Here is a 24,475-nt window from a genome sequence, read left to right as displayed (position 1 = left end):
TGTGAGAAAATATTATAATGAAAAAGTGTTGAGGGAAGAGTATTTAGCATATTTAGCGGAAGACAAAGTATTTATTCACCTGTGTTAGAGAATTTAGAGGAATGAAGAAAAAGAGCGTCACGCTATATTTACATTTACACCACGCCGCATTTAGAGGCGCCTTAGAGAGAAAGAAGAAAAAATACTGTTATATCGTTATCCTGCAAGGATAGGAAATGTAGAAAATATATTTATTGCTCGTTGAAGTGAATGATTTTCCTTCAATTTAATTTAACGAATTACGAATTTTTTTTGTATATCATTAAGAAATGATTCTTCCTTATGTTAGTGCAATGAAAGACCAGCAAAAAGCATTCACAATAAACACATATTTAATATTCTTCACTCTTTTTTCTTTTCTTTGTATTTATTCTGCCTTTTATAAAACACACGATTATTTACAGTAGAAAAATTAAAACACTTGTCTCTCCTCAATGATCACATTTGGTTCAGAGAAGGCGTCTTCATCTGGCGCTTTTCCAGGACAGAAGAGTCTTCGAGGGAGGCTGAGAAAATGAGCTCTCAGTCCTTCTTCAGCGATTCTCGGCTGTTTTGTCGGCTCTTGCGCAGCTGTTCTCGCAGCTGAGCCGTCTTCAGCTTTGCCATGAGTTGAGTTGATTGATACAACCAACTTCCCTGCAACACGAGAAAAACACATTGCTCTCAATTAATCAATGCCAATGTTTTCCACATTGAAAACCAGGCAAAAGTATAGTTTTCAAGTGCCGCCTCTTGAGCGCGAGAACTGGTTTTTGGAGTTTGGACAGTTTAGGTAAACTCAATCTGTGCTCCAGTTTTATCACAGCGGCGCCCAATGAAGCACTCGCGGCTTATCAGGCTGTAATTGATGGGGTGTGATTTGGAGAGCACTCACCACCATGAGCATGATGTTGAGGAGGATTGGCACGGAGAAGACCAGGGAGATGAAGAGTCCCTGGCTGTCGAAGTACTGCTGCCGCGAGAACGTGCGCCAGTTGTGGGCGGCGAACTCGTTGATGCTCTCCGAGAAGTACACCAGCAGGATGAGCAGCATGAAGAGGACGACCTGGAAGTTGCCGTGATTCCGCGTCAGCAGTGTGGCCAGCGTCACGAGGACGTGGAATGAGATGAGGGCCATCAGCAGTGGATCGTACCAGTCAATCTGCCCAGAGAGAGAGAAGAATTAGCCAGGCGATTGCGAGCCCTTGAAACCCATCTCATCATACTCACGCTCTTCAGGAATCCCAGAATATCACGGATCTCGTGCACTTCTATGTAGTTCTCGTACACCATTTTGCGCCACACACCGCCAGTGGCTCGCCAAAGGACAAATTTGCCACGCAACACTCCCAATTTCAGTGGAAATCCTCTGTTTTTGCACCAGCCGATAAATACTATCACTGCGCGAGGCCTTGAGGTTCTTGACATTCGGCCTGTGCGCGATAGTTCGAAAGCCTATTCGAATGGAGTGAAGTTGGCAATCGACGAGCATTTAAAATCGCCACCAAAACAGCATGCGTTAACCCTTCCAGCAATGAAAGGGAAAGAGAAAAAAAAAGCCACGATTTCTCTCGATACTTTATTGATACCCCTACAGTACTATGCTACACAAAGAAAATAAAGATGATTCCTTTTGAGTGTGCACATCGGACAGTATCATTTCTGACAACTCAAAACATGCTCATCCGTGAATTTCTCAAACTTTTATAAAAAGTCATAGAAAATGAAATAAAATCCGCAAAAATCCTCTCAACAATTCCGCCTATTTGTGTTTTTTTTTTCTCGTCAATAATTACATACTGTAAAATTTTTAGAGCTCTTATCATTTGCAATGCAATCTCAATCTTTCGTGGGATGAAGCAAAGAAAAAAAATCATCTCTACTCGACAATTGAATCCATCACGAATTTGTCTGTTTTCATCTTGTGTGTTAATTGAATATGGATTTTTTGTGTTTTGTATGGTGACAAAATACACGCATTTTGGATTATATTTACAATCGTAAGCTTAGGGCTTCCGCGATGGCATGAGCAGCACCGAAGCGGTGACAGAGTCCGGAAAGAGTGTGTGGTAGTTGAGAAGTGGAACGTAGGCAGCAGTTATGGCTCGTCCGGCAAACCAGCGTCCGTGAAGTGAATTCACGGCCAACACGGCCGTCGCGATGCTCGGACATTTCACATAAACATTCCCCTGCGGCGACAGCTTGTCCACGAACACGTGATAGCAGCCGCCGTGCTTGTTCGCCTCCTCAATCACGTCGTCCTGAATCTCCTGCGACCACGCGGGGTTGGTCTCTGTCGCTGGATCGAACATGTTCGACAGCATGAAGCACTGCGTCGCGATGGGCGGCGTCGCTTGCGTGGGCTGACTGGGCGGCTGCTGCGGCGCCGTGGCCAGCAGAGCGTTGGCCGCCGCCTGAGGCACTGCCAGCCCAGCGCCTTCGGCCAACTTGAACATCAGCTGCAATCTCCCCGTGGCGCCCAAGTCGATGCCACTGCGATCCATCTCGTCCGTGTCCAGCGACGTGTTGGTGTTCATGTCCAGACGCTCCGTCACATTGCCCACCTTCATCGGCCTGCCCGCCAGCTCGAAGCCGTTCAGCTGCTCTAGCGCCTTCTTCGCATCCTCAGCATTGTGGAAAGTAATGAAGCCGTAGCCCTTCGAGCGCCCCGTCTCGTTGTCCATGATCAGCTGGATGGAGTCGATCTTGCCGAAGGGCTCGAAGATGCCGCGCAGCATGTCCTCTGTGATGTTGAAATGCAGTGAGCCTACGTACAGACGCATCGGCCCCGAAGGATTCTTCGGCATTATCGCTGGCACAGCGTTGGCCAGCCTGTTCTTCTCAGCCTGCGTGTGCTGGACACTGATGGGAATGCCCAGCAGCTTCTGTCCCGACAGTCCGAGTGCCTGCAAAAAAGAAAGAGATACTCTCAGTTCATAAATCAAAAAGAAAATGTAATTTTGTTCAGAGAAATCCTCCACTTTCCTTTTCAATATCTCACAAGGAAAGTGAAAACACAGATAATTCTCTCCCAAAAATTAATCTTGCATACGTGTTCCCCAAATCAAAACAACTGAACCATCTCAATTCGGTCTACATAGTATGCTAAAGAAAGTGAGGTGGAAAGAGAAAAGCTAATGCAATTACTCACAAGTGGCACAGATTCCGGATCTCTGAATTCGATATAAGCAATTCCTTTGAATCGCTTTGTTTTGTTGCACGTTATCAGTCGCACATCGCGCACTTTTCCCACACTCGAGAAGAACTCCTCCAAGTCTCTGGCGCGAATTCGTTGTGACAATTGCATGCAGAACACTGTTCTGGCGTCGCGCTCTTCCGGACTCAAGTCTTCAGGCGGAGAATGGTGTCCCAAGCCATTCGGCGGAGTTCTTCCGCGTCGAAAGTGTCTCGGTGAAGGTGACCTTCGCCTGGAAAGGTAGAGAAAAGAAAAATAATAGAGACATTGCAATTCTGCTAGCTTGTGACAAAGTGACTCACCTTCTGATTGGGGATCGACTGCGGCGCCTTTCTCTGGATGCTGGCTGGCGCTTCTCGCGCGGCGAGCGGCTGCGCTTACGTCCCTTGGAACGCGAACGTCGACGTTCGCCGCGGGATTTGCTCCTTCGACGGCGCTCCTTGTCCTTAGACCGGCTCGTGCGCTTCTCCTTCGAGCGACTCCGACGACGCTTATCGCGCGCGCGATTTCCCCCCTCGCGCGCTTTCCTACTCGACCGATCCTTCTCCACAGAACGATCTCGACTCCTCGAACGGCTCCTGAAGGAAGAATAAGACACAAGCTCAGTTACCTAAACTCTTACACTCAATTCTTCTGGTATTAAAACTCACCTGCCTCGCTTGTTCTCTTTGTCCTTTCCATTCTGTACTCTACTTGGCGATGGATTCACGTCATCCTATTTTACACAATGAGTCATTTCATTATTCGAATCGATTTTGTGATGGATTGGATTTTTTTTGTCAAAGTTTTTTTTTCAGAGACAGACAGAGAGAGACATTTTGGATGTAGAGCATTTTGAGGTTTACACACAGCCAGCAACGTCGTGTCAGAGTCGAGATTTATCGCGCCAAATCACAATACAGCAGGAATAAAATAAAAAATTTTGCAAATTAATAAGTATTCTTCTTAGGTAGTTTGTAGAAATATTTTTTCTTCATATAGTGTAAGAATGCGAGATAAAATAAAATGGTGTTAAAAAATATCCTAGTCTATTTTATTACAAATCCAAAGGATATTGCACTAATAAATAAACACTTTACCATAAACCATATCTTTCATGGTTAATAGCTTTGCACTCAGAAATACGATGAATATTGGCGAAGAGAAGCATTTTGAGAACTTCTTCGTCGTGGGATTTAAGTACAATAATTACATCAAATATTCACAGTCTTTGATCTTCTCAAAATACTTCTTCTCCTCTCAATTGACCTGAAACGGGAAGACATTTGATTTTACAAACAATCAAATTTAGTAATTCAGACTCTTTCGTCATCTTCTTCAAATACAGAAAAAACGAAAACTCGTCATTCTTTCTCACAATGTTAAATCATATGTCTCTTCTTCATTTCACGTCTGGCTTTGTTCTTATAATCCGGCTCATCAGTTTTGCAATTGATCGGGAAACAACCTCAATTTGTAAAATGATTCATTTTTTTGGATTCTTATAATGTTTCATTCTGGGATTTACCAAACTTACCAGATCACAATCCAGCCAAATTAGGACCTCATTTGTTCAATCAACGTACATTGAGAATTATGTGAGTTTTAAATGGAACTTCTGCAAAAGATACACCCGTAAGAAAGTTGACCAGAAAAAATCATGATTTCGTTTATGAATTTCACAAATTCAAATAACAAAACTCAAAGAGAAACTATAAGAAAATATTTTTTCTTTTTTATATAGTAACAAATAGAGAAATTATTGTATGCAAGTAATTGACACTTTAACACAGAGAGTGAAATAAAATGTTAGATTTTGAATGAATAAAGAGAAAACATAAGAATTTACTTTGGTTTCTCAATCATGTTTCCTTCTGGTGCATCGCCGGCAAATTTTAATCCGTGTCTCATCTACAAAAGAGGTTAGAAAAGCATTTTTTTTTCTCTTTATATCTCGCTTTAACCCGTGATGAGGATGACTCTTTTGCTGATCCGTTTCAACACATCTCACACCCCTGACCAACTCATCAACACCAAATAGTCACAAGCTAGTAAGTTTGTGTGGGCATCTTGAACCGCGTCAATCATGTTGTGGAAGCCCTGGTCAAATATGGATATTTAAGTCAACGATTTTTCCTTCTTCTCATTAAATGTAAAGAGCATTTTTTGGAAAGTTTTCTTAGCGTTCAAAGCAAATTCTCGTTTTCTCAAGCACCTGAGAACATAAACTGATAATGTCACACTATTGATTTTGCAATAAAACCTGCTTTGCTAGGTAAACTCTATATTTTTGTGGTAAACATTCATATTCCGAAGCTTGAATACACAGGAGGAAAACAATATTTTGTGACAAAAGTATTAATTGGTGGAAACCTTAAGAAATTATCGCCTTTTCCTGTGTATCTTCAGGTGTTTCTAAGAATCACAAGCAAATAAATCTGACTGCAATAACACTGATATGAATTCTGGGAAATTCTCCCATTACTTTACTCTCTACTATCATCATAACGTTTATGAAACACCACTAAACGTTCAAGAATTCATTACTTTATCGTTATCATCACTCAAGGACAGAGAAATTAAGCAATCTTCAGGCCATCTTAAGGCAATGAGAGAAAGATCAGGTGCTTGAGGAGACAAGACTCTTGAGTATCTCCAATGACAAGGAAAACAAAGGGTTAAAAATGCCTGTCCGGAAGACAATCAATCGTCCGGACGTGCAATTCTAACACAATTCTCGAGTAGTAGTATTTGAAATAGCATTTTTTCTACTTTCCGTGAGATCTCTTGACTCTCTTTACTTGTTGTGAACGAGTATATTCAATTTCTTTAAGTAAGTTAAGTACCTCAAGGCTGACCATTCGATGAATGAGAGACAATCAGTAGCTGGGTAATCAACATTTTTGTCTATAAATGTAGAGAACGAGGACATTTGAGTGCAAATTTCATTATAATAATCATTTGTAAGAAATAAAACTAGTCTTTTTCAGAGAGAGAAAATCTTTTTGTTAAAGGAAATAATATCAAATTATAACTATTTTAGCTAAAGCTTAACACTACATATATTCTCTTACGCACTGCACTCGTGGACTTCTGTGGCGCTTTCTTTGTCCATACCCATTTCTGGGGGGCGCGCGATGAAGGAGAGGAGAATGCACAGAGAGTCACACGAGATCGCAATGCTTGGCATGTGGCGTCAAAGGAAAAAGTTACTCACGTCTTTTCGATATGGAGCTTCCAACATGGCTTCGACGTCCAAATCTTCGGCCATTTTGCGACCTGCAATTTTCACCCAAATTATCCACTCGTCCTTCACGTTCTCCAGCAATTCTTCTATCGCACAAGATGCCCCCGGCAGTGCTGTACACTACCTGCCTGTTTTGGGAAACTTCTGCAAGCTCTTTCACCGATAAATCCTGTATTTTCTCCTCTGCTCGTGCAGACACTGCTTGTCTTCTAGAATGCCACAAAAAACTCCCGATGACAGTGCGAGTTCGAAAACATGGCGCCTGTCGACGAGCTTTAGACGACAATTTTTATTTACGATCTGTCGGGTATTTTTATTCTGCGATTTCACTGCATTTTTCCCCATTCAAAGTGATGAGATGAGTTTATTGAAGTGCAAACAGTATCAGGGAATCCTCAGAAGACTGTTCATCGGGGCGACATGCACAGAGTGAGTAAAATATGGCCAAAAACAATGTCTTAAGAGAATCAGAAGAGTCATAAATACACTGTGAAAAATTGGTGTACAGATGATTTTAAAGTTTGGTAAATTATGGTAAATTCTTTTCGGACAAATATTAATTACTATATTGCCATTGAAATTTAGATTAATATATTTCACGCACCTGAATGTAAATATTTATAATCAATTGATTAACAAGATTCATAATTTGAATAAAACGAAGATGAGGCATGAAAATAAGAAAACTTTAATCCCTTTAACTGAACTCTTTTTCAGAAATTACGACTTAGTAGTGGTTGGCGGTGGAATTGTTGGAGCTGCATCTGCCAGAGAGATGTTACAAAGACATCCTACTTTAAAAGTCTGCCTAGTTGAGAAGGAGAAACAGCTTGCCTTGCACCAGAGTGGGCACAATAGTGGCGTTATACATGCCGGCATTTACTACAAACCCGGAACCTTGAAGGCTAAATTATGTGTCGAGGGGCTCAAGATGTCCTATAATTACTTCGACAAACGAGGAATACCGTACAAAAAGTGTGGAAAATTGATTGTGGCGACCGACGAAAGTCAACTAGGAAGACTCAATGACTTATACAAGAGAGGACTGGCAAATGAAGTGCCAGATCTACAGATGGTGGACGCGGAGAAAATAGCAGAGATAGAGCCGTATTGCCTCGGAGTCAAGGCTATTTGGTCTCCTCACACGGGAATCGTGGACTGGCAATATGTTACTCAGTGTTATGCTCAGGATGTTGAAAATTTCGGAGGAACCATTATTACAAACTACAAAGTTAACAAGATTGGAGAGACAGAAGATAATTCAGAGTATCCTATTAGCGTTTACAGTACGTCTGGGAAAAGGATCCTGACTAAATATGTCCTCACTTGTGGTGGTCTTCACTCGGACAAGTTGGCTGAGATGACAGGCTGTTCAAGATCTCCGAGAATCGTGCCCTTCCGCGGAGAATATCTCCTCTTGCGTTCTGACCTGAATTTCATGGTACGCGGAAACATTTATCCTGTGCCCGATCCCCGACTTCCCTTTCTGGGCGTTCACTTTACGCCCCGAATGGATGGAAGTGTGTGGCTGGGACCCAATGCAGTACTGGCATTTAAGCGAGAGGGCTACACTTGGGGCGACTTCAACCCTATCGATTTGATGGACGCTGTGGGATATTCGGGATTCCGGAAACTCGCCGTGAAATATATGGGAAGCGGCTTGCAAGAAATGTGGCGCTCATATTGGATTCGGAGTCAAGTGCGCGAGCTGCAGAAATTTATCCCAGAAATTACTGAATTTGACGTGGAGCGAGGTCCAGCTGGTGTGAGAGCGCAAGCCCTAGATCCGGAGGGAAATCTTGTGGACGACTTTGTATTTGATCGCGGGAGCGGAAAGAGCGCCGTCTCCCAAAGAGTTCTGCACTGCCGCAACGCTCCTTCACCCGGAGCAACGAGTTCCTTAGCTATTGGCAAGGTCATAGCCCAGAAACTCACTGATGAGTTCAAGTTTTAAAATTATATTATACAATTGGAGACTTTGGTGATGTTGTAAAAGATGGTAACTTTTACCACGAGTGATAAATTGAATTATATTGCAAACCCCTTGGCGTTTCTTTTTCGATATTCACCAGCGCCACGAGTGAACAAATAGACACAACGCGGTCGCGCTTAAATTTCAGATATTCAAGCACTGTGAAGCTGTTATGAATTGCGAAAGACAATAAGCAGTGCAAAAAATTGGCATGACTTTGAAGAGCTCACGCTGCGACAGTTGAGGCTACTTTTAAGAAACTACCTCATCGGCCGATATTGTTTTTGTTGAGCTAACCAGGTGGTGGATCCGCGCGAATTCCGCTAAAAATACCAGTGAATTTCCTCTAAGTTCAAAGTTATCAGGGGGCTTGCAACTTAGGAATAAGGCCACAATTGCAAATGGAATAATTCAAGAAAAATTGTAGCAATGATATGGAAATTCACGTTCTTATTTCAAAAAGAATGGCACACTAAACAACCAAACATGGCACGAAATCGCCAATATCTCAGATATTGATGCAAACCCTCGACATTCTCACTTTCTAATGAACATGATCGAAGTTCAAGTGAGCCACTTGAGATATGCATGAATTTCAATAGGAATTACACATCAAGGGCTCGTCGTTGTTTCGCGGGAAAACGTTTAATCACACGTGCTGCATCGCAGAAGTGATCCAATAAAATGCGGTGACTCTGAAAATGAGTGCTCAGTGATATCGCAACACACTAAATTTAGAATCTGTGATTCAGCAATCCAATTGTGATATTGAATAAGCATAGTTGTCTTTTGATCTCGTCATTTAAATAAATGCATTTTAGCCGACTTTCCGCCTTCGCAGTGCGAAAGTGAGTTGGATGCCGAGAGAAAAATAAACATGTGCCATTCATCGAATTGTATCACAAGTGGGTCTTCTTCTCTTGACTGATCATTTCCAATCAGAATCTCTCCGCAGCCTTTTTTCGTGTAGATGAAATTCCGTGAGCATCGCGATGAGATCACTTTGGTCACTGATTGAATTAGCATATGAGGCGATGGGTGTGTTGGAACAGAAGCCGTGCGCGCGAGAGGTGAGAAAAGGGGGCGGGCGGGCGACTGATAAAGAGCATTTTGAGCATTCATCAATTAAATTCCCCCGATATCAATTTTAATCGTGAAACCACCACTGAAGAATTCGTGTACATGCGCCTCCAAATGATGGGCTCGCAGAGGGAGAGATTGTGTGCCTTGTCAGCACCTTCGTCACAAGGCACTTGTGCGAGTGTCTCACATGCAAACGGAGACTCTCAGCCATACATCCATGGGCCCGCCAATTCCTCGCGCAGCTCGCAATCAGAATCAGTATTTTGTGAGCCTCTGACTTCGAAGCATCAGCCGAGGAGAATCTCCCACCCGCGCGCGATCATCCAGGGAAAGGAAACACCGCAGCGACTTCTCTCCCTCGCAGTAGGGAGTGTGAGCTCTGAAGATCACCATCTCGCAGTCAAGTGCTGGCCAAACACATCACTGTGATCCTCGTGCCGATCCATCACCTGAAGATCATCCCAGCTTTTTCGAGACGCTGCGCGGAAAAAAGTGAGTGAATCTCGCGCGCCTCTTCTGTCCATGTCCGAAAGAGTGATCTTACATTAACCTCCCGGGAAGATCTCTTATTGACTCTCTGTTTTTTTTTTATTCCGCCTCGTCAGCATTTTTGCATGAATGTCTCCAAGTCCGGAGTGTCGCGTGTGAGTGGGAATGTTTTTTTTTGGCGGATTATTTGCTGATTTACCATACTTTTTCCGTTCTATCATCAGCAAATGCATGGTTAACGAGAAGTTTCATCAATTTTCGCCTTCTGGCAAAATAGTGCCAAATTCTTCTTTCGCTTCTGCACACACAGTTTCCAGTCGATCGTGTGAATCGTGCGCAATCATTAGTAGGACATAGAAGTGAAGATCGCATGAATTCTACGGTGACAAAAACACCTACTTAAACACACTTTTGCTTCTCTTTTGTGGGTGGGAAAGTGCGAGAAAAAGTGGAGAGAATGACAGAGAGACCCACAAATGTGGAGATAGCAAAATGTACACCACAATAAGACATTGGACTGTTTTTTACGCTGCTTAAGAAGCTCGAATATGTAGATTGCAAAAATTCACATCTCGTGCATTTAAAGCGGTATCAGACTTGATTGCTCTAAAATTTACTTTCCAACGAACTTCCTTTGTATCCCGAAGAATCTCATTCACCGTAAACATTTTAAGATTCAGTGTTGCTCTTCGATATTTGTGCAAATTGCGGAGTTGTTTTTTCCCCTTTGTCTTTGCTGAATAAAATTTGCCATAAGAGACACATGTAAGATCACACTTTTTTCACCCAGAGAGAAACATTCCAAAAATATACACGAAGAAAAGGAATTTATTGCTGGGCTAAAAATTGTGTACATGGCGAAATGCAGACGAAGAAAACACATTGCGAGCGATAAAAATGATGCTTTCTGTGGAGATGTAAATAATATTTGCACTTTTTTATAGTCACACATGATTAATTGGCATGCAGTTTAATTTTAATGATAAAGAACTTCTGGGAAATGTGCCTGACTGAATGGCAGAGAGGAAATGTATGATGACACGATCAAATTGTGAAGATTCATAAAGTGTTTCTCGTACGTTTATCTCTGTGAATTCTTAAAATTTCGTGAATAACTTCCACTTGCAAGGCGTGATGTCACTATGACTCAAATTGAGGGCGATGGAGAAAATATCCTCTTTCTCTCTCTCTTTACGGATTTTATCGCACGCAGAATTTTTCGCGATTAGTACATAAAGTAAACAATTTATAGGGGGAATATTCTTTGAATACTATGTGTTTCCCATCTAATCTGTGCGGTTTGATCTGAAATTGCTGCTGATTTATTTATTTATTTTGCATGAAAAATTCACTATAAATTGCTAAATGAAATCGCCTGAATGCACAAAAAGGGGGCACATATGACGGATTTGAGCGCTAAACAATAACCACCGGATCGCTAATGTAATTTATGTGGTCCGCCTAAGAACTGCTGCTGCATTGATTGAGGAATTTTATAGGTGGAGGAGGCGATCGCGATAAGAGTCGATCGAAAGTGCTCTGTTTTCCCCTTTCGGTCTCCGCTCGATTGCAATCTTAATGTGCTTCCTGTTGGAGATCCCATTGTTGTGTCTAAACATTCGAGCAATGTCTATTTTTACACCGAATTCCATTGATAATCCATACCTAATCACACTTTTCACATCGATTTAGCTTCAGCAGTCCAAAAGTCTCTCGATTTATCGGTCATTTAATGAGATTTTCAGATACTGAAGACAAGACATCAATTTGATATAAAGTAGTTTTTAGTTTCACGTTTAACCAGTCAATCGCAATGAGTTTCAACTTGTGACAATCTTATCGAATGTTGAGGAAAATTGAGTAAGATTCACATTGGCCTAAATATGAGCAAATGGAACCCACTATTTACCTTCTTGTCACTCTCTTGTGTGAACGAGGGGAAAAATACACATCGATTCTACAGCGATGATCGCACAAAAACGCCCGGGAGACATTCTCTATGGAACAAACCCAATTTTTAGGAATGAGGCCAGCTTCCAGCCCCTCGAGCATGTCAAAAACTTTGTGATCATTTGCCACAAATCATCGAGAATGCCTTCGACAGGTCTTTTGGCGCATATGCTCGTGTCCAGAGGCTGTCAAGTGTCTGTCTAGAGCGCAAATTGGTCAAATTAGTTGAATTCTTGATAGACTCGGATTTAGCAATTGGCCTCTAGGATAGAATTTATGAGATAAAGAAGCAATCTATCAAAAGTTCTCTTGCACAAACCCCTTCAATTTTGTCTCCTTTAATTAACATTTATCACTCCTTGCGATAATTGCTAATCGTTTTGCCTGAAGATGTTTCAATTATCTCGAAAAATGCACAAATAAGCACTTAAAATGATTTTTCCTCACTTGAAAATCAATTAGCAATACACTCCAGAGGAGATTCACACTCCACAATGTGAAATTTTATTGCGGTGTCGTGATTAAGATTATTATTCATGCGATAAGAGAACACATGGAATTCCTCTAGTCACTGTGCCGCTTCTTATGGCCCAGTGATAAGCCCCCGTTTTAAGATACTCACCAGCCTGACGAATAGACAAAAAGTCACTCTAATCTGGATTTACTTTAGGAAGACGCCATATAGCGTGTGTTTTTTGGCATTCTTCGTCGCCGCAAGAATGTTTTGGAAGCGAGAGACGATCTCCGCGATGGTTTTTATCCGCCAGCCAGAGATTGTGAAATTGTCGGATTTATTAGGAATCTCGCACGAAACATCATAAATTGGTATTTGCTGGGTTTGAATATCTTTCGGGCCGTGCGATAAGTCAAGACATAAAATCAGAAATTATGAAGCCAGTGATCTTCGCTGGACTTGAAACACATAATAATACACTTTGGTGGAGTCCAAGGCCGAAAAATTGAAATGCTATCTAGTTTGGTTATTACATCCATTGATTCTTAAGTGGAAAAATTAGAATCTCTTGTCGCCTCCTTTCGGCCTGTGCGGTGAGAGACAATTTTTCACCCATGACGGCCACCAATTAATTGAAAACATTAATCTTCACACTCATCCATAGCACAATTTTAATCCCAGCGAGCACTTAAGTAAACAAACATCAGCAAAAAGCGACTCATAATAGAAAATTCAAGTGAATAGGTTATCGCATAATGAGTGCAATAAATTATTATTACATCTCCCAGCGAATTATATGACTTCACACGCCAAGTTTAGATAAGAATGCATCAGAGGATTAGGGTGCGTTCACACGGAATTTTTGGGCCACAGATTTTTGGGAATACCCAAAAACACAATGAGATTCGCTAGCTTGTCTAATGAGGAGTTCAACTTGAGATCAATCCATATTACTTCAGTCTCTGATCTTAAGAATCTTGATGTGAAAATATATAGTGTGATCGCACCATTAGATTTGAAGTACTTGAAGATTTTCTCACTTTACGACTTGGGATGTTTGGAAATTGTGTTTTGGCTGATGTTGAGTTGTTTGGAATTCGGTAGAAGCAATAAATGTAATGGAAGAGTCATAAAAATTTCATTCAGTGGTTGAATTCAAATGAAGGATTGAAGGCGAAACGAGACGAGCATTCCCAAGAGTCTTTGCACATGAGATCTTAGCTGGTGAATGAGGAAGAGTGAGAAAATTGATTGAAGGCACTATAAATTCCCCAATTGACCATATAATGGCGAAAGTGTCAAAAATGTCCATTGACGACAACGACGAAACATCCAAGGTTGGACGCTATTTAATTGTTACGGAGCAGCCAAATACAAAACACACACTTCTCTCAGACTAATAGTAATCTTGAGGCGCGATGTTTGCATTTGGAACTTCCGCGGCTTCCCCGCCGATCATCCGTTCTGCGAAATCACGTCAGACACTCATGATGATGATGAATCTGGTTTGGCGCCCATAATTAGATAATCACTCTTGCTATTTACCATCCAAGCAGACGCGATCGCGTCTCACTCACAATCTCATGAGTGTATTACCGCCCATTGAGCGTTCAATTGTCGCTCCTCGGCATGTCTCAATTTCGCCTCAGATGACAATATTGATGTTTGTCACGACAGCGCGGCAAACTGATTAAATTTACACATTTTTACCCACATTTGCTTAGCCATGGCACTTCTTCCGATAATCATTGAAAGCGACATTAGATCCGGATTGTTGCCATTTTAGCACATTCTCTAAAATTGATCACTCCTCACCATATTGGCCAAGATATGGCAATTTGAACTTGCCATTCACACGAACAATGTGGCTAAAAGTAGATTGGAATAATATAAATTCCCCAACACTTCAAACCGGAGATCATCTCGTGGTCAATTCAAAATCGACGCTCAATTCTGCAATTCGCCAAGAGACACCTAATATGCAGGTCAAGTTTGTCCAGTTACTGTGACACCCCTTTTTGCATCAAAACTATTTTGATTGTGCTGCACTCACGCCATGAGATTTATTGGGTAGAATCGTTTTCGAGAGTATCAATAACGCATACAAATTTTTCAATTAAACTTCTCGCTGTCCAATTTATTATGCAAAAGTTATCAATTTTGCAAGACACACTTTCGAAGGTGTTTTGCAAATTGGCTTTGGAGCAGCACCCCCACAGGCTATTGTGAAGTGTGTGACCAAAGATCAGCAACATTGAGTGATGCTCGTTAATCTGTAATTCAAATTTCCATATGAAGCTTCTCAATGGGTTTTGTGGAAAAAATACCACATATTTTAAAAGAATGATACATAAACAGAATCTTGCGATCTGTAATAAAAACAATTCTAGATTCATGAATTGACGAAAAATGTGTATCAAAATCACGTTAATTGGAATAGACTTAAAGTTAATCAACTGGAAGCTGAGTAAACTTATAATGTAGGCTTCAGTATTAAAACTACCACTCCCAAGTCTTGTAAAACCAGTCATCGGTATTTGGAATATGATTTTCCACTCCACCATTGTTTTCTAGGCACCTTGAAATAAGATGCCTTAATTCTGAAATATTCATATATCGCATATGAAAGAGAATTTCTCGTCAGCAGTATTGTGACAGTGAATAAATCAATCGCTCGATTGAATTGATTGTAAATGGACACACACTGTTGTGACATTGTTGGGGAGATTATCAGGGAAAATGAGTAAGGATTGAAATGTTAGAAACACGCGGAAAAAACTCGATCGTGTCAATTGATCTCGTCGGCGGAACAGATAAGCGCGAATGAGAGCGTCATGTGGCGAATTCTAGTGTGATGACATAAATTATGCAAATGCCGAGCCTCTTGTCCTAATCGCTCCGTAAAAATGAATCGCACGGGGACAAACTCCGCTGGAAAATGAGTGGAAACAGGCGCTTTATGACATAATTTTTTGTGCGCCACGTCGTAAATTTTGCAATCAGTGTCTCGGTGTTTTGGTGTAGTTATGCAAATGACGCCATCGTTTAATTCATCAGCGCGCAGAGAGTGAGAATTTCGCACAGACCAATTTTTGTGGTCAACAGACTCATCATCAGAGCTGGTGGAAGCGGAAAATTAGTAAATTTTCCCCGTCGTAAATTCACTTTCAATGTCATGGATTAGAGCGTGTGAATGTAACGCGGAAATTGTTGCGACTTCTGCGTCAGACATGAATGCAATTAGCGGAGAAGAAGAGATGCCACTTTGTGGGTGAATGAGAACAATTATACAATTGTCTATCGGCAGATAAGATAATGCGGAATCATCCCTCAAGGCCTCCAATTGCCATCATAAAGTGCGTGGTGTCAATAAGACGTCGTGCGTCGTGTTCTGAGGAGTTTCCTCTTCTCTCAGCCTCCGGGGCGACTCAAGTGCATTGCACAAAGTGCCTTTTACGGTTCACAAAAGTGGACTCCTCGAGTGTGATCACATTTATTGGGTATTTAGATCATGGTGAATAGTTGCCTGAAATATGCCAGAGATTCGCTTCGCGAATGCAACAAATCCGTTTCGTGGGCGGTGGATTTTCTAACTTTTCCAAATGACTCTCCAACAAATTCACACACTCCCATTGTATGATCGCGTATCGCTCTCGCTGCTGGCAACTTCACGATATGGGGGAGTAGCTCATATCAATTTCATCTCGAGAGTTTGCTGGCTGATCTTAACGGATCACTCTCTTGGCCTGCGGGAGCTCTTCACGTCTCCTGCCAATATTGTGTCTCACAGCCACTCCAAAGTGCCACATTCCATCGCTGGAACCTTCCGCAACACTTCTCCAAGGGGTTGACAATTGCTGCTCCTCCAGTTCTCACCACAGAGCATTTCAATGGCACTTGATTCGCAATGCTAAACTGTCTTTTTACGACTCAATTCGCGCATTTCAGTCAATCTTCCGTGAAATTGCTTCGCTCACAAATTTATTGGCAATTAATAGTCAATATCGATATAATGTGCACAATTACCATTGATTTATTTATAAACATTGAGTCGCGCAAAAGGAATGCTGAGAAATGCTTCTTGCCATAATCTCTAGAATTTCGTAGTTCTTTTCCCCCTTTTTTTTGCTCAAGAGTAATTGCTCTTTTTTATTGAATTCCGGATGCAGTCAGACAAATATTAATGTGAGAGTTCTTTCGAGTATATTGTCAGCTCTTTCTGGGGGATTTATAGAGTGGGATTGAGGAGGGGAAATGTTTATGAAAAACTATTAACAAATCTCAAGAGATGTCGACTAGTGTCAATCAAGCGTTTTTACTTCTCTTTACTAGCCTCTGGTTGAGGCGTCTCACACTCGGATGGAATTTGTGTCTGTCCCAACAGAAGTCAATTAAGCACAGACAGAGAAAAACAATACTTGACTACACCTTGGACTTGATCGCGTCACATTAAATCATGATTACAAATTAACAAATTGCTCAGGCTATAAATTTGACTCGACACCCAAGGGAATTAGCAAGTGGGCTAGGAGTTTATTTATGACTTACTCTAATGGAATTGATTGATACTCTATAGGGAGATCTTACGCATTCGCCAGTGCATATCAAGTGATAGTCGCACTGATTAATAATTTCTGCCATAAATTGTTATCAATGCTGGAGTACAAAGGATGCGCGCCAGAGCAAATAGAGAACATCGTGTGTGTGTGCATTTGATTTATCATGATGGCTTTCGGAATTGCCGTTGCAGCTTCTGATCTATCTCAATATGTTTGTTAAATGCATTCAACAATTTTTCATTCATGTCATAATCATTATCATCAATACTCCCCATATGGAGCAGTCACGAGAGTTGGAGGCAAACACTGTGTGGCATCATCGCAGCGCTAATATCAATAAATTCTCCTCTGCATTGAATCACAGTCTTCGCCTGTGATCTATCATGATCACCCAGAGTTGCTCTAGGGTGAGAATTTCTTCTCCCGCCGCCCAATTACTGTCTAATGAGGCTTCCATTCTTCCTTGGGAAGTTGATATTCAAACTTTGCTTGAGATACACAATATGTTTATTTAGCCTCAATGTTGCAACTGGCGCTTCTTTTGTGGGAAGTGCAGCTCACTGGGAGATAAGATACTTCAATGAGTTCATTCGCGATTTGATTCCGTAGAGAATTTCACTCTGGGCATAAATTTACATATATTCTGATAGTCTAAAATAATGATTTCCTCCCTTTCTGGGGCAATCATTCAAATAGCACAAGAAAAGACGAAGAATTACTCCAGGAAATAGTTAATTGCCGAATAGTTCTACTTGAAAACGCAGATTTTAGGGCTTCAATCGCTCGAAAATGAGCAAAAATACTCTCTTGCCTTATATCTTCGTCGTAACAATTATCATTTCATCTGACGGAGCCACGCTTCGAATTCTTTCAAGTCATATTTTTTGCTATGTTTACACAATCCAATACTCGATTCTCCCTCTAATTATTTACCACATAAATAGACAGAGGAGTGCTGTAAAAAGCGGGGAAAATTAAATATAGTGAAAAATTGCCATAGATCTTCTCTCTCTCTATCACTCGATGGGTATCTTAAGGCGTAGAGATAAACAAATAGTAAATTTGCACTTGACGCTTGTTCCTCTGGCCGCTAAAAATATTCGGGGCAGAGAATTGTACGATCTCTGTGTACTTCTTTCCGCATGCCATTCAGTAGATTAACACTGCGGCCCATTGAGCACTTGGCAGAGGTGTTCTTCGTTGTCTAAACATTTGTACCTTTGGGTTTGCCAATGTCGTCATCGAGGAAGATTTCACATGTCTCTTTCCACTAATTAGCGCCCAATTAACATGCGCAGTCTGGCTGTAGGATCAGCAGACGTCCAGAGTCAATGTCAATAATGCAGCTTCTCGCGCGCAAGAAGAAGACGTGAGAATTGCCATCAATTTGCTCTGGACTTGTGTTCAGAGAAGAAACAACAGACAACATTGGGACATGCTGTAAAATGCTTCGCAAATATTTAATTTGAATTTTGTCTCATTTCGGCGCCGGCGAATGTGGGTCAATTGCAGACACTACCAAAGACAATGACCTTTGCCATCGACAAATATTTTTATTAGCGCTTTCTTGACAAATTCACTGGGGCAGCGACGGCGATGTATAATTGTACTAACGAGTGGTTTCTCTTTCTTTCTCCGCGGACGCTCAGGAGGCCCGACCATGGCAGTGAGCATACGATGGAGCGCGGCGGGCGTTGTGTGTCTACTGGCCATCATTCAGCCACTTCTTGCGCAATACGACGACTTCCCCGGACCTTACTGTGCCGACTCCAGATACGGCGGATGTTGCAATAGCCGCCAAGACACGTGCTCAGTTCCGATTTCCAGTGAGTCTATCGAGTAGCTAATTTTATACTCTATCGCAATTCATTATCCTCTGATCTCCAGCAACTCTTTGCTACTGCGACGAATTCTGCAACCGAACGACGAATGGCGATTGCTGCCCAGACTACCAAAGAGTGTGTCTGGGCCTGGCGCCGGAACCTGTGCTCAGATGCCACCACAAAGGCAACTACTTCACCCAATTCGATCCGCCACTCAAAGACAACTGCAATCTCTGCCACTGCCAGCCGAATGGGCAGACAATCTGCGACAGAGACACTTGCCTCGTGGACGAGGATCTGCTGCACTCTCTCAGCACTGCCTCAGACGCACTGGGCTGGCGAGCGACCAACTACACAGAGTTCTGGGGCAGGAAGTACTCAGACGGACTGGATCTTCGCCTGGGCACCTTCGAGCCGACCTATCCTGTGAAGGCCATGACACGCTTAACCAGTCGTCGCGGCGAAGTTCCGCGATCCTTCGACGCTCGCCAGCAGTGGCCAGGCTTCGTGTCTCACGTAGTCGACCAGGGCTGGTGTGGCTCATCCTGGGCCGTCTCCACGACATCCGTGGGCTCTGATCGCTTCGCCATTCTCTCCAAGGGTCGCGAGGTAATTCAGTTGGCGCCACAACAGTTGCTGTCGTGCGTGAGGAAGCAGCGCGGCTGCAACGGAGGCCACCTGGACGTGGCCTGGAACTATCTGAGGAGAATTGGTGTGGCCAATGAAGAGTGCTACCCTTACGAAGCATCGCGGAACAAGTGCAAAGTTCATCGAGGCGCCGATTTGTCTTCCCTCCGGTGCCAATTGCCGACGAAAGTGCCTCGCCAGCACTTCTATCAAATGGGTCCCGCGTACTCGCTCAACAACGAGACAGACATCATGGCTGAGATCCAGCGATCGGGTCCAGTTCAGGCTACCATGCGCGTCTACAGGGACTTCTTCAGCTACTCTGGCGGAATCTACAGGCACTCCCAGTCGCATCACGCTGAGAAGAGTGGCTTCCACTCAGTGAGAATCGTCGGATGGGGAGAAGAGCAGGATGGCTATTCAGTCACGAAATACTGGGTAAAGTCCCAAAAATCGTACATTTGTCTGGACAATTTAACGTATTCTTTGTCTTTTCCAGATTGCCGCCAACTCCTGGGGCACTTGGTGGGGAGAAGACGGCTTCTTCCGCATCCTTCGTGGCTCCAACGAGTCCGAAATCGAAAACTACGTGCTCGCCTCATGGGCAGATGTGTTCACAAAACAGAAGGTCTCGCGCGTGGCGCAGTCTTTTGCCCGTCGTCGCTTCTAGTGTGTTCTCAAAATCCATCAAACCCGATTCTCTTGCTTTATGCACCGAAATATTCACTATTTCACGAACGCGCAATCATGCAATTTGAGCGAATTTAATCATATCTGTATTGCCTCCGCGAAGGAGCGTCGTAGAGTGTATAAAAAATCTTCATTTCTTCACTATAAGAATTATTATTTATACGTAGAGCGAAATGTTCAACGAGATATTTTTTAAATTGAGGATTTTGCGTCCTATTCGCTTACGTATGCATCTGTGTTATTTATAGATTTTTTTCGTGTAATTTAAATAGAGAGAGAGAGAAGGAGCAAAATACATTATGTACCATATTTTGTAATTTTTACTACATAAAAACAGGTGTTCGTGTCAGAATTGTCATAAGATTCGAAATCTTGGAAATCAATGCCAGTTTGCGATATCAGATGATTCTACTGATATGGAGCATCACCATAAAATAGTGTATTATAACACACGTCTTTTAGATTTTTAATAAACTCTGTTCTTTTGACCACACGCTTTTTTCTTCTACCGTATTGTTTGTGGCGATTTCAGTTCAAAATCATTTAACGTTTCATGCATGTTTCATGTTTCCATTCTTATTTCACATTTCTATGCAGCACATGCTTCATCGCCCCGTCCAACTTACGCTCTTTACGCATTCGAACAAGGCTGAAAGTCTTATCAAAAGAACAAGTTAAACCATTGATTAATGGATTATAATTTATTTATCATCTCTCATTTATACACAATATTCGTAATTCACTCGTTCATGATTTTCTCCTCTGCCTCTTGGGAAATTGGGAAAGAAGCTTTGCAATTTCTAGTGCACAATTTCTCTCACTTTCTCTACATTGTAAAAATATCCACGTAAAACTGTGTCTTTCTCATGAATTCTCATCATCAATGCTTATGCGAATTTCTTCACCTCAATATATCTTTCTAAATAATAAAAAATACTAGGTAAAGGAGGGGCTTTTTGGGGGGAATTTCATTCACGGTTGCCTTTTATTTGAGCAGAAAACATCTCTAATAATGTGTTTGTGTGAAAATCCAAAATAAATATCCTCAATTTTTTTCTTCCCTCCACATTTTCTTCTACCCCTATTTACACACATATCTCATGGAAAAGATTCTCACCTCTCACCACCACGTTGAAACAGTATTTCAAATAGAGGATAAAGTGTGATTCTGCTGGTGTGGATAAACTGGATGGACTTACGTCTAGTTTAGCTGTATTCCCGCATACGCGGCCTCCAGGCCCGTCTCTGAGCTCTCCAGCTTATTTCGAATGTGCGCCATGGTGTTCTGGTAGTGCATCTCGATCTGCTTCGTCTCCTCGGACGCCTCCAGGTTGGGCAGCTCCTCGTTGATCTTCGAGATGAGCTGATTGAGAATGGGCACGGTGATGCCCGAGTGTCCCGCCTCGAAGTAGAAGATATAGTGATTGAGCAGCTCGACGTACAGCTGCACCTGCACACCCTGATCCAGACACTGCGACGCAATCCGGGCGCCCTTCTTCAGACACTCCAGCGTCCTCTTCTCGTCGTGCATCTCGCCGCCGTTCTGCTTCCCGCTCCAGAAGAGACTGGCGCATGTGACCACAGCGCGGCACTGATCGGGCTTCTTGAGCAACTTCGAGGCCGCCAGGGCGCAGTTGGTCCTCAACGGTTCGGCATTCTCCTCGCTGAAGCACGTCATCTGCTCGAAGGTCGCCATGATGAGCGTGATGGCGGCCAGTTGAGCCTTGGAGTCACTAATCTCGTCCTCGTACAGCGAAAACGCCCTCGTCATGAAGTCATAGGCCACAGATTCGTGATTCGTGTAGCCGATCTGGCCCACACAGAGCGCCCCCTGAAGGTACAGCCGGAGTGCCAGCTCGGGCAACTCCGACTTGGCCAGCACGGAAATTGTACCGTGACAGAATTGCAGAATCTTCTGGCACTTCTTGTCCCACATCTCGTCTTCCTCGCTGATGCTCTTGTACTTGTGCGCCAGTTGGAAGGCCTGGAACACAATTGGCGGCAGCACATGCTTTATTCTGGCGCCACCACCCTGGCCAAAATGCTTCCTGGCCATCTGGAGGATTTTGTACTGTGTATCCGGATCGTCACCCTTCAGCAGATGCACAAATCTCGCCACGATGCCTTGCTCCTCGGCGAAATCTTCGGCGTCCGGCTTCGTGGCCGGCTGATCCTCCTGATCCATGAGCAACGGACCCAGCATCGTCAGCACACTGTCCGCTTGCTCGGCCGTGGGTATCAGCGTCTCATTATCCAGGATGTTCAGCACAATATACAGAGCCAGCGATTTCCGTGAATTGTAGTCGAACTTCTCGAGCAGCGGTGCGAAGAACTTCAGCTGCAAAATCGTGAGAACACTGTAGAAGTCCACACACATCCGCAAGAGACGCGACAACTCCTGATTCACTGTCAGCGTGTGCGAAATGCTGGTCATGTTGAGACGCTCCAGGATGTGATTGGTCGTCTCCAGCACTTTGTCCACATAATCCACGCGATCAGCGTACACTTTCTGCGCCAGGCTGATCAGCGCCACTTGCAAGGACACCGTGTCCTCCAGCGGCATGTCCGTGCGCGCCTGTACGATGTTCGCAATCTGGATGCTGAACACCTCAAACAACTGCACCTCGGCAGTGAGATCGCCCTCGCCAGCGTCTCCAGCGCCCATGCCCTTCCCATTGCGCTGATTGAAAGCCGCCAGACGATCGATCAAAGAGATTATGATGTTCTTCACATTGACGCCTGCAAAAAAAAGATCGAATATAGCTGCTGCTCTAGCACAAAAAAAACGCATGCACAGCGAAGAAATTCAGTGTGTATCTGAAGCGCCCAAAAAAGAGCGAATGAAATTGCGATATAAAGTCATTGGCGGGGAAAAATACCACAAACTGGATTATCATCGTCCGCCTTATCGCTCACACATGAAAACTACACAAATTCCACAAATAGCGAACATCAAACAGCCCCCAGTTCCTGCACTTTGAGCCATACAGATGCAAGAGAGAATCTCTGCACGCAGTGATTACGCAACGCACCTGACTGAAGCTGGGCGCAGGATTTGAGGAAGGGATCCAGCGTCTGCAGGTGGAACTCATCGGGGAACACCTGGATGATGCACTCCATGAGGTATTCTTGCGCAATTGCGTCCCGACAGCTCACCACCTGCTCCAAGATGCCGGGCAGGATGAGGCGCTGATACGTGTCCAGAGTAGCGGCTTCCAGCTGTGACAGACGCACCAGATTCGTGCCCACGAGGATCTTCAGCTCCTCACGCTCCTTCTCGCGCCTCTGCTTCTCACTCGAGTGACCCTGGTGCTGCATGCGCACCCACAGCTTGTTCATCTCGGCAAAGTTCATGAGGACAAAGTCAATGGAGTCGTACACTGTGCCCTCGTTGTCTTCCGTGGAAGCCAGCGTGTCGGGGAGGATGTTGCGCGTGCACTGGAGAAGGTAGTTGCGCAGGAACAGGCCTCGCAGGGGATTCTGGACGCCGCGGCACATCTCTACGAGGTCTTTGAGAATGCTGCGCTTCAGGGCGCCGTTCGTCTTGATGTACACCAGTCCCACGGTGATGAGGAGGTACAATCGGGGTACGATATTGCCGGCGTACTGCACCAACTCGTACAAATCCGGAACGCGACGCCCCTTCTGGAATTCGTCCAGCAGATACAGCTCCAAGTGGCGCAGCTCATCAGTTATCGCCATGTCTGCACAAGAGATTGCATTAGAGACTTTGCAGGCAGAGAATCTTCCCGTGGATACACTCACAGAGTTCGTAGTAGCTCTTGGGAGAGAGCAAAGACGTCCGGAGTTCTCCCAGCATCGTTGAGGCTCCCTTCAGTGCGTCCATGAGGCGTCCCTTGTCCAGGAAGCACTTCATCTGGAATGCTTGGCTCTGAACCACCTGGATGGCATCGCCCAGAAGCTTCTCCTGCTCATCCATGCCCGAATTGACTGGAGTCTGAGGCTGCAAGACACATAACCTCACATGAGCTTACAGGAAACCCACACAAAAGCACCTCCAATTCCCCATATCACATCCCCAGTGCACTAAACACACCCTCCAAGTCCCAATCACTGATAAGGAGCATTGATATCGGGGGGAAATGAGTGAGAGAAGAGAAGAAAAATGACCATTTGCTTCCGCAAACCACCCGAGGAATTGTAGGACGGCGTGCTCCAGGGATACATCGCGCTCTGGCACTGTATTGCTGTGTGAACTGTTGAATGAGATTAATGACCGTGCACTTACCATAATATTTATCAGTGAAATTTCCTGATAAAAGCCAGCAAAATATTAATCAAAATCGATTCTTGACATTCGTCGGCGATAATTTTCTCGGATTTCGAATCCCGACTGTAGTCGAAGATGCCCGAAAGAGCGGCCCGCG

The 24,475-nt window shown here is 43.6% G+C and overlaps 5 protein-coding genes across 7 annotated transcripts; 2 read left to right on the top strand and 3 right to left on the bottom strand.

The window, feature by feature from the left end:
- Positions 1 to 97: 97 nt before the first annotated feature.
- LOC132260905 (transmembrane protein 18) lies at positions 98 to 1,507 on the bottom strand. Its single transcript, XM_059759299.1, has 3 exons — positions 1,249 to 1,507; positions 914 to 1,180; positions 98 to 675 (listed from the first exon to the last, which is right to left on the bottom strand). The coding sequence occupies exons 1-3, from the start codon at positions 1,444 to 1,446 to the stop codon at positions 562 to 564; spliced, it is 579 nt and encodes a 192-aa protein (XP_059615282.1). The 5' UTR covers positions 1,447 to 1,507; the 3' UTR covers positions 98 to 561.
- Positions 1,508 to 1,583: 76 nt separating this feature from the next.
- LOC132260904 (RNA-binding protein 39) lies at positions 1,584 to 6,664 on the bottom strand. Of its 2 annotated transcripts, XM_059759298.1 has the most exons (6): positions 6,565 to 6,664; positions 6,411 to 6,472; positions 3,865 to 3,929; positions 3,517 to 3,792; positions 3,170 to 3,446; positions 1,584 to 2,924 (listed from the first exon to the last, which is right to left on the bottom strand). In XM_059759298.1, exons 2-6 carry the CDS (start codon positions 6,462 to 6,464, stop codon positions 2,025 to 2,027), a joined length of 1,572 nt encoding a protein of 523 aa, XP_059615281.1. In that variant the 5' UTR covers positions 6,465 to 6,472; positions 6,565 to 6,664; the 3' UTR covers positions 1,584 to 2,024. The 2 variants fall into 2 exon arrangements, with proteins under 2 accessions (XP_059615281.1, XP_059615280.1); XM_059759297.1 differs by having other exon boundaries at positions 6,411 to 6,664.
- Positions 6,665 to 6,712: 48 nt separating this feature from the next.
- On the top strand, positions 6,713 to 8,454 carry LOC132259699 (L-2-hydroxyglutarate dehydrogenase, mitochondrial). The gene is made up of 2 exons (XM_059757432.1): positions 6,713 to 6,869; positions 7,158 to 8,454. Exons 1-2 carry the CDS (start codon positions 6,799 to 6,801, stop codon positions 8,392 to 8,394), a joined length of 1,308 nt encoding a protein of 435 aa, XP_059613415.1. The 5' UTR covers positions 6,713 to 6,798; the 3' UTR covers positions 8,395 to 8,454.
- A 1,303-nt stretch (positions 8,455 to 9,757) lies between these two features.
- LOC132259437 (uncharacterized peptidase C1-like protein F26E4.3) lies at positions 9,758 to 20,575 on the top strand. The gene is made up of 4 exons (XM_059757074.1): positions 9,758 to 9,987; positions 18,597 to 18,773; positions 18,835 to 19,835; positions 19,897 to 20,575. The coding sequence occupies exons 2-4, from the start codon at positions 18,608 to 18,610 to the stop codon at positions 20,065 to 20,067; spliced, it is 1,338 nt and encodes a 445-aa protein (XP_059613057.1). The 5' UTR covers positions 9,758 to 9,987; positions 18,597 to 18,607; the 3' UTR covers positions 20,068 to 20,575.
- Positions 20,576 to 20,761: 186 nt separating this feature from the next.
- LOC132259435 (vacuolar protein sorting-associated protein 35) lies at positions 20,762 to 24,425 on the bottom strand. 2 transcript variants are annotated; one of them, XM_059757072.1, is made up of 4 exons: positions 24,219 to 24,308; positions 23,853 to 24,051; positions 23,120 to 23,791; positions 20,762 to 22,826 (listed from the first exon to the last, which is right to left on the bottom strand). In XM_059757072.1, the coding sequence occupies exons 1-4, from the start codon at positions 24,273 to 24,275 to the stop codon at positions 21,289 to 21,291; spliced, it is 2,466 nt and encodes an 821-aa protein (XP_059613055.1). In that variant the 5' UTR covers positions 24,276 to 24,308; the 3' UTR covers positions 20,762 to 21,288. The 2 variants fall into 2 exon arrangements, with proteins under 2 accessions (XP_059613055.1, XP_059613056.1); XM_059757073.1 differs by lacking the exon at positions 24,219 to 24,308 and adding an exon at positions 24,337 to 24,425 and having other exon boundaries at positions 20,763 to 22,826.
- Positions 24,426 to 24,475: the final 50 nt, after the last annotated feature.

Source organism: Phlebotomus argentipes, unplaced genomic scaffold (genome assembly GCF_947086385.1).
Source record: "Phlebotomus argentipes unplaced genomic scaffold, Phlebotomus argentipes genome assembly scaffold_18, whole genome shotgun sequence".
NCBI classification, from domain to species: Eukaryota; Metazoa; Arthropoda; class Insecta; order Diptera; family Psychodidae; genus Phlebotomus; species Phlebotomus argentipes.
The sequence above is the reverse complement of the archived record's forward strand: the minus strand, read 5'-3'. Positions and strand labels throughout refer to the sequence as shown.

Excerpts from the sequence above, each read along its gene's own strand:
- LOC132260905 (XM_059759299.1), bottom strand. The coding sequence starts at position 1,446 with ATGTCAAGAACCTCAAGGCCTCGCGCAGTGATAGTATTTATCGGCTGG. Across the intron at positions 1,181-1,248 it reads TTCTGGGATTCCTGAAGAGC|ATTGACTGGTACGATCCACT; the intron begins GTGAGTATGATG and ends CTCTCTGGGCAG. Across the intron at positions 676-913 it reads TCAACATCATGCTCATGGTG|GGAAGTTGGTTGTATCAATC; the intron begins GTGAGTGCTCTC and ends CTCGTGTTGCAG.
- LOC132260904 (XM_059759297.1), bottom strand. The coding sequence starts at position 6,464 with ATGGCCGAAGATTTGGACGTCGAAGCCATGTTGGAAGCTCCATATCGA. Across the intron at positions 3,930-6,410 it reads AAGCTCCATATCGAAAAGAC|GATGACGTGAATCCATCGCC; the intron begins GTGAGTAACTTT and ends TGTGTAAAATAG. Across the intron at positions 3,447-3,516 it reads AGTCGATCCCCAATCAGAAG|GCGAAGGTCACCTTCACCGA; the intron begins GTGAGTCACTTT and ends CTACCTTTCCAG.
- LOC132259699 (XM_059757432.1), top strand. The coding sequence starts at position 6,799 with ATGAGTTTATTGAAGTGCAAACAGTATCAGGGAATCCTCAGAAGACTG. Across the intron at positions 6,870-7,157 it reads ATCGGGGCGACATGCACAGA|AAATTACGACTTAGTAGTGG; the intron begins GTGAGTAAAATA and ends ACTCTTTTTCAG.
- LOC132259437 (XM_059757074.1), top strand. The coding sequence starts at position 18,608 with ATGGCAGTGAGCATACGATGGAGCGCGGCGGGCGTTGTGTGTCTACTG. Across the intron at positions 18,774-18,834 it reads GTGCTCAGTTCCGATTTCCA|CAACTCTTTGCTACTGCGAC; the intron begins GTGAGTCTATCG and ends TCTGATCTCCAG. Across the intron at positions 19,836-19,896 it reads ATTCAGTCACGAAATACTGG|ATTGCCGCCAACTCCTGGGG; the intron begins GTAAAGTCCCAA and ends TGTCTTTTCCAG.
- LOC132259435 (XM_059757072.1), bottom strand. The coding sequence starts at position 24,275 with ATGTATCCCTGGAGCACGCCGTCCTACAATTCCTCGGGTGGTTTGCGG. Across the intron at positions 24,052-24,218 it reads GTGGTTTGCGGAAGCAAATG|CCTCAGACTCCAGTCAATTC; the intron begins GTCATTTTTCTT and ends TGTGTCTTGCAG. Across the intron at positions 23,792-23,852 it reads CAAGAGCTACTACGAACTCT|ACATGGCGATAACTGATGAG; the intron begins GTGAGTGTATCC and ends TCTCTTGTGCAG.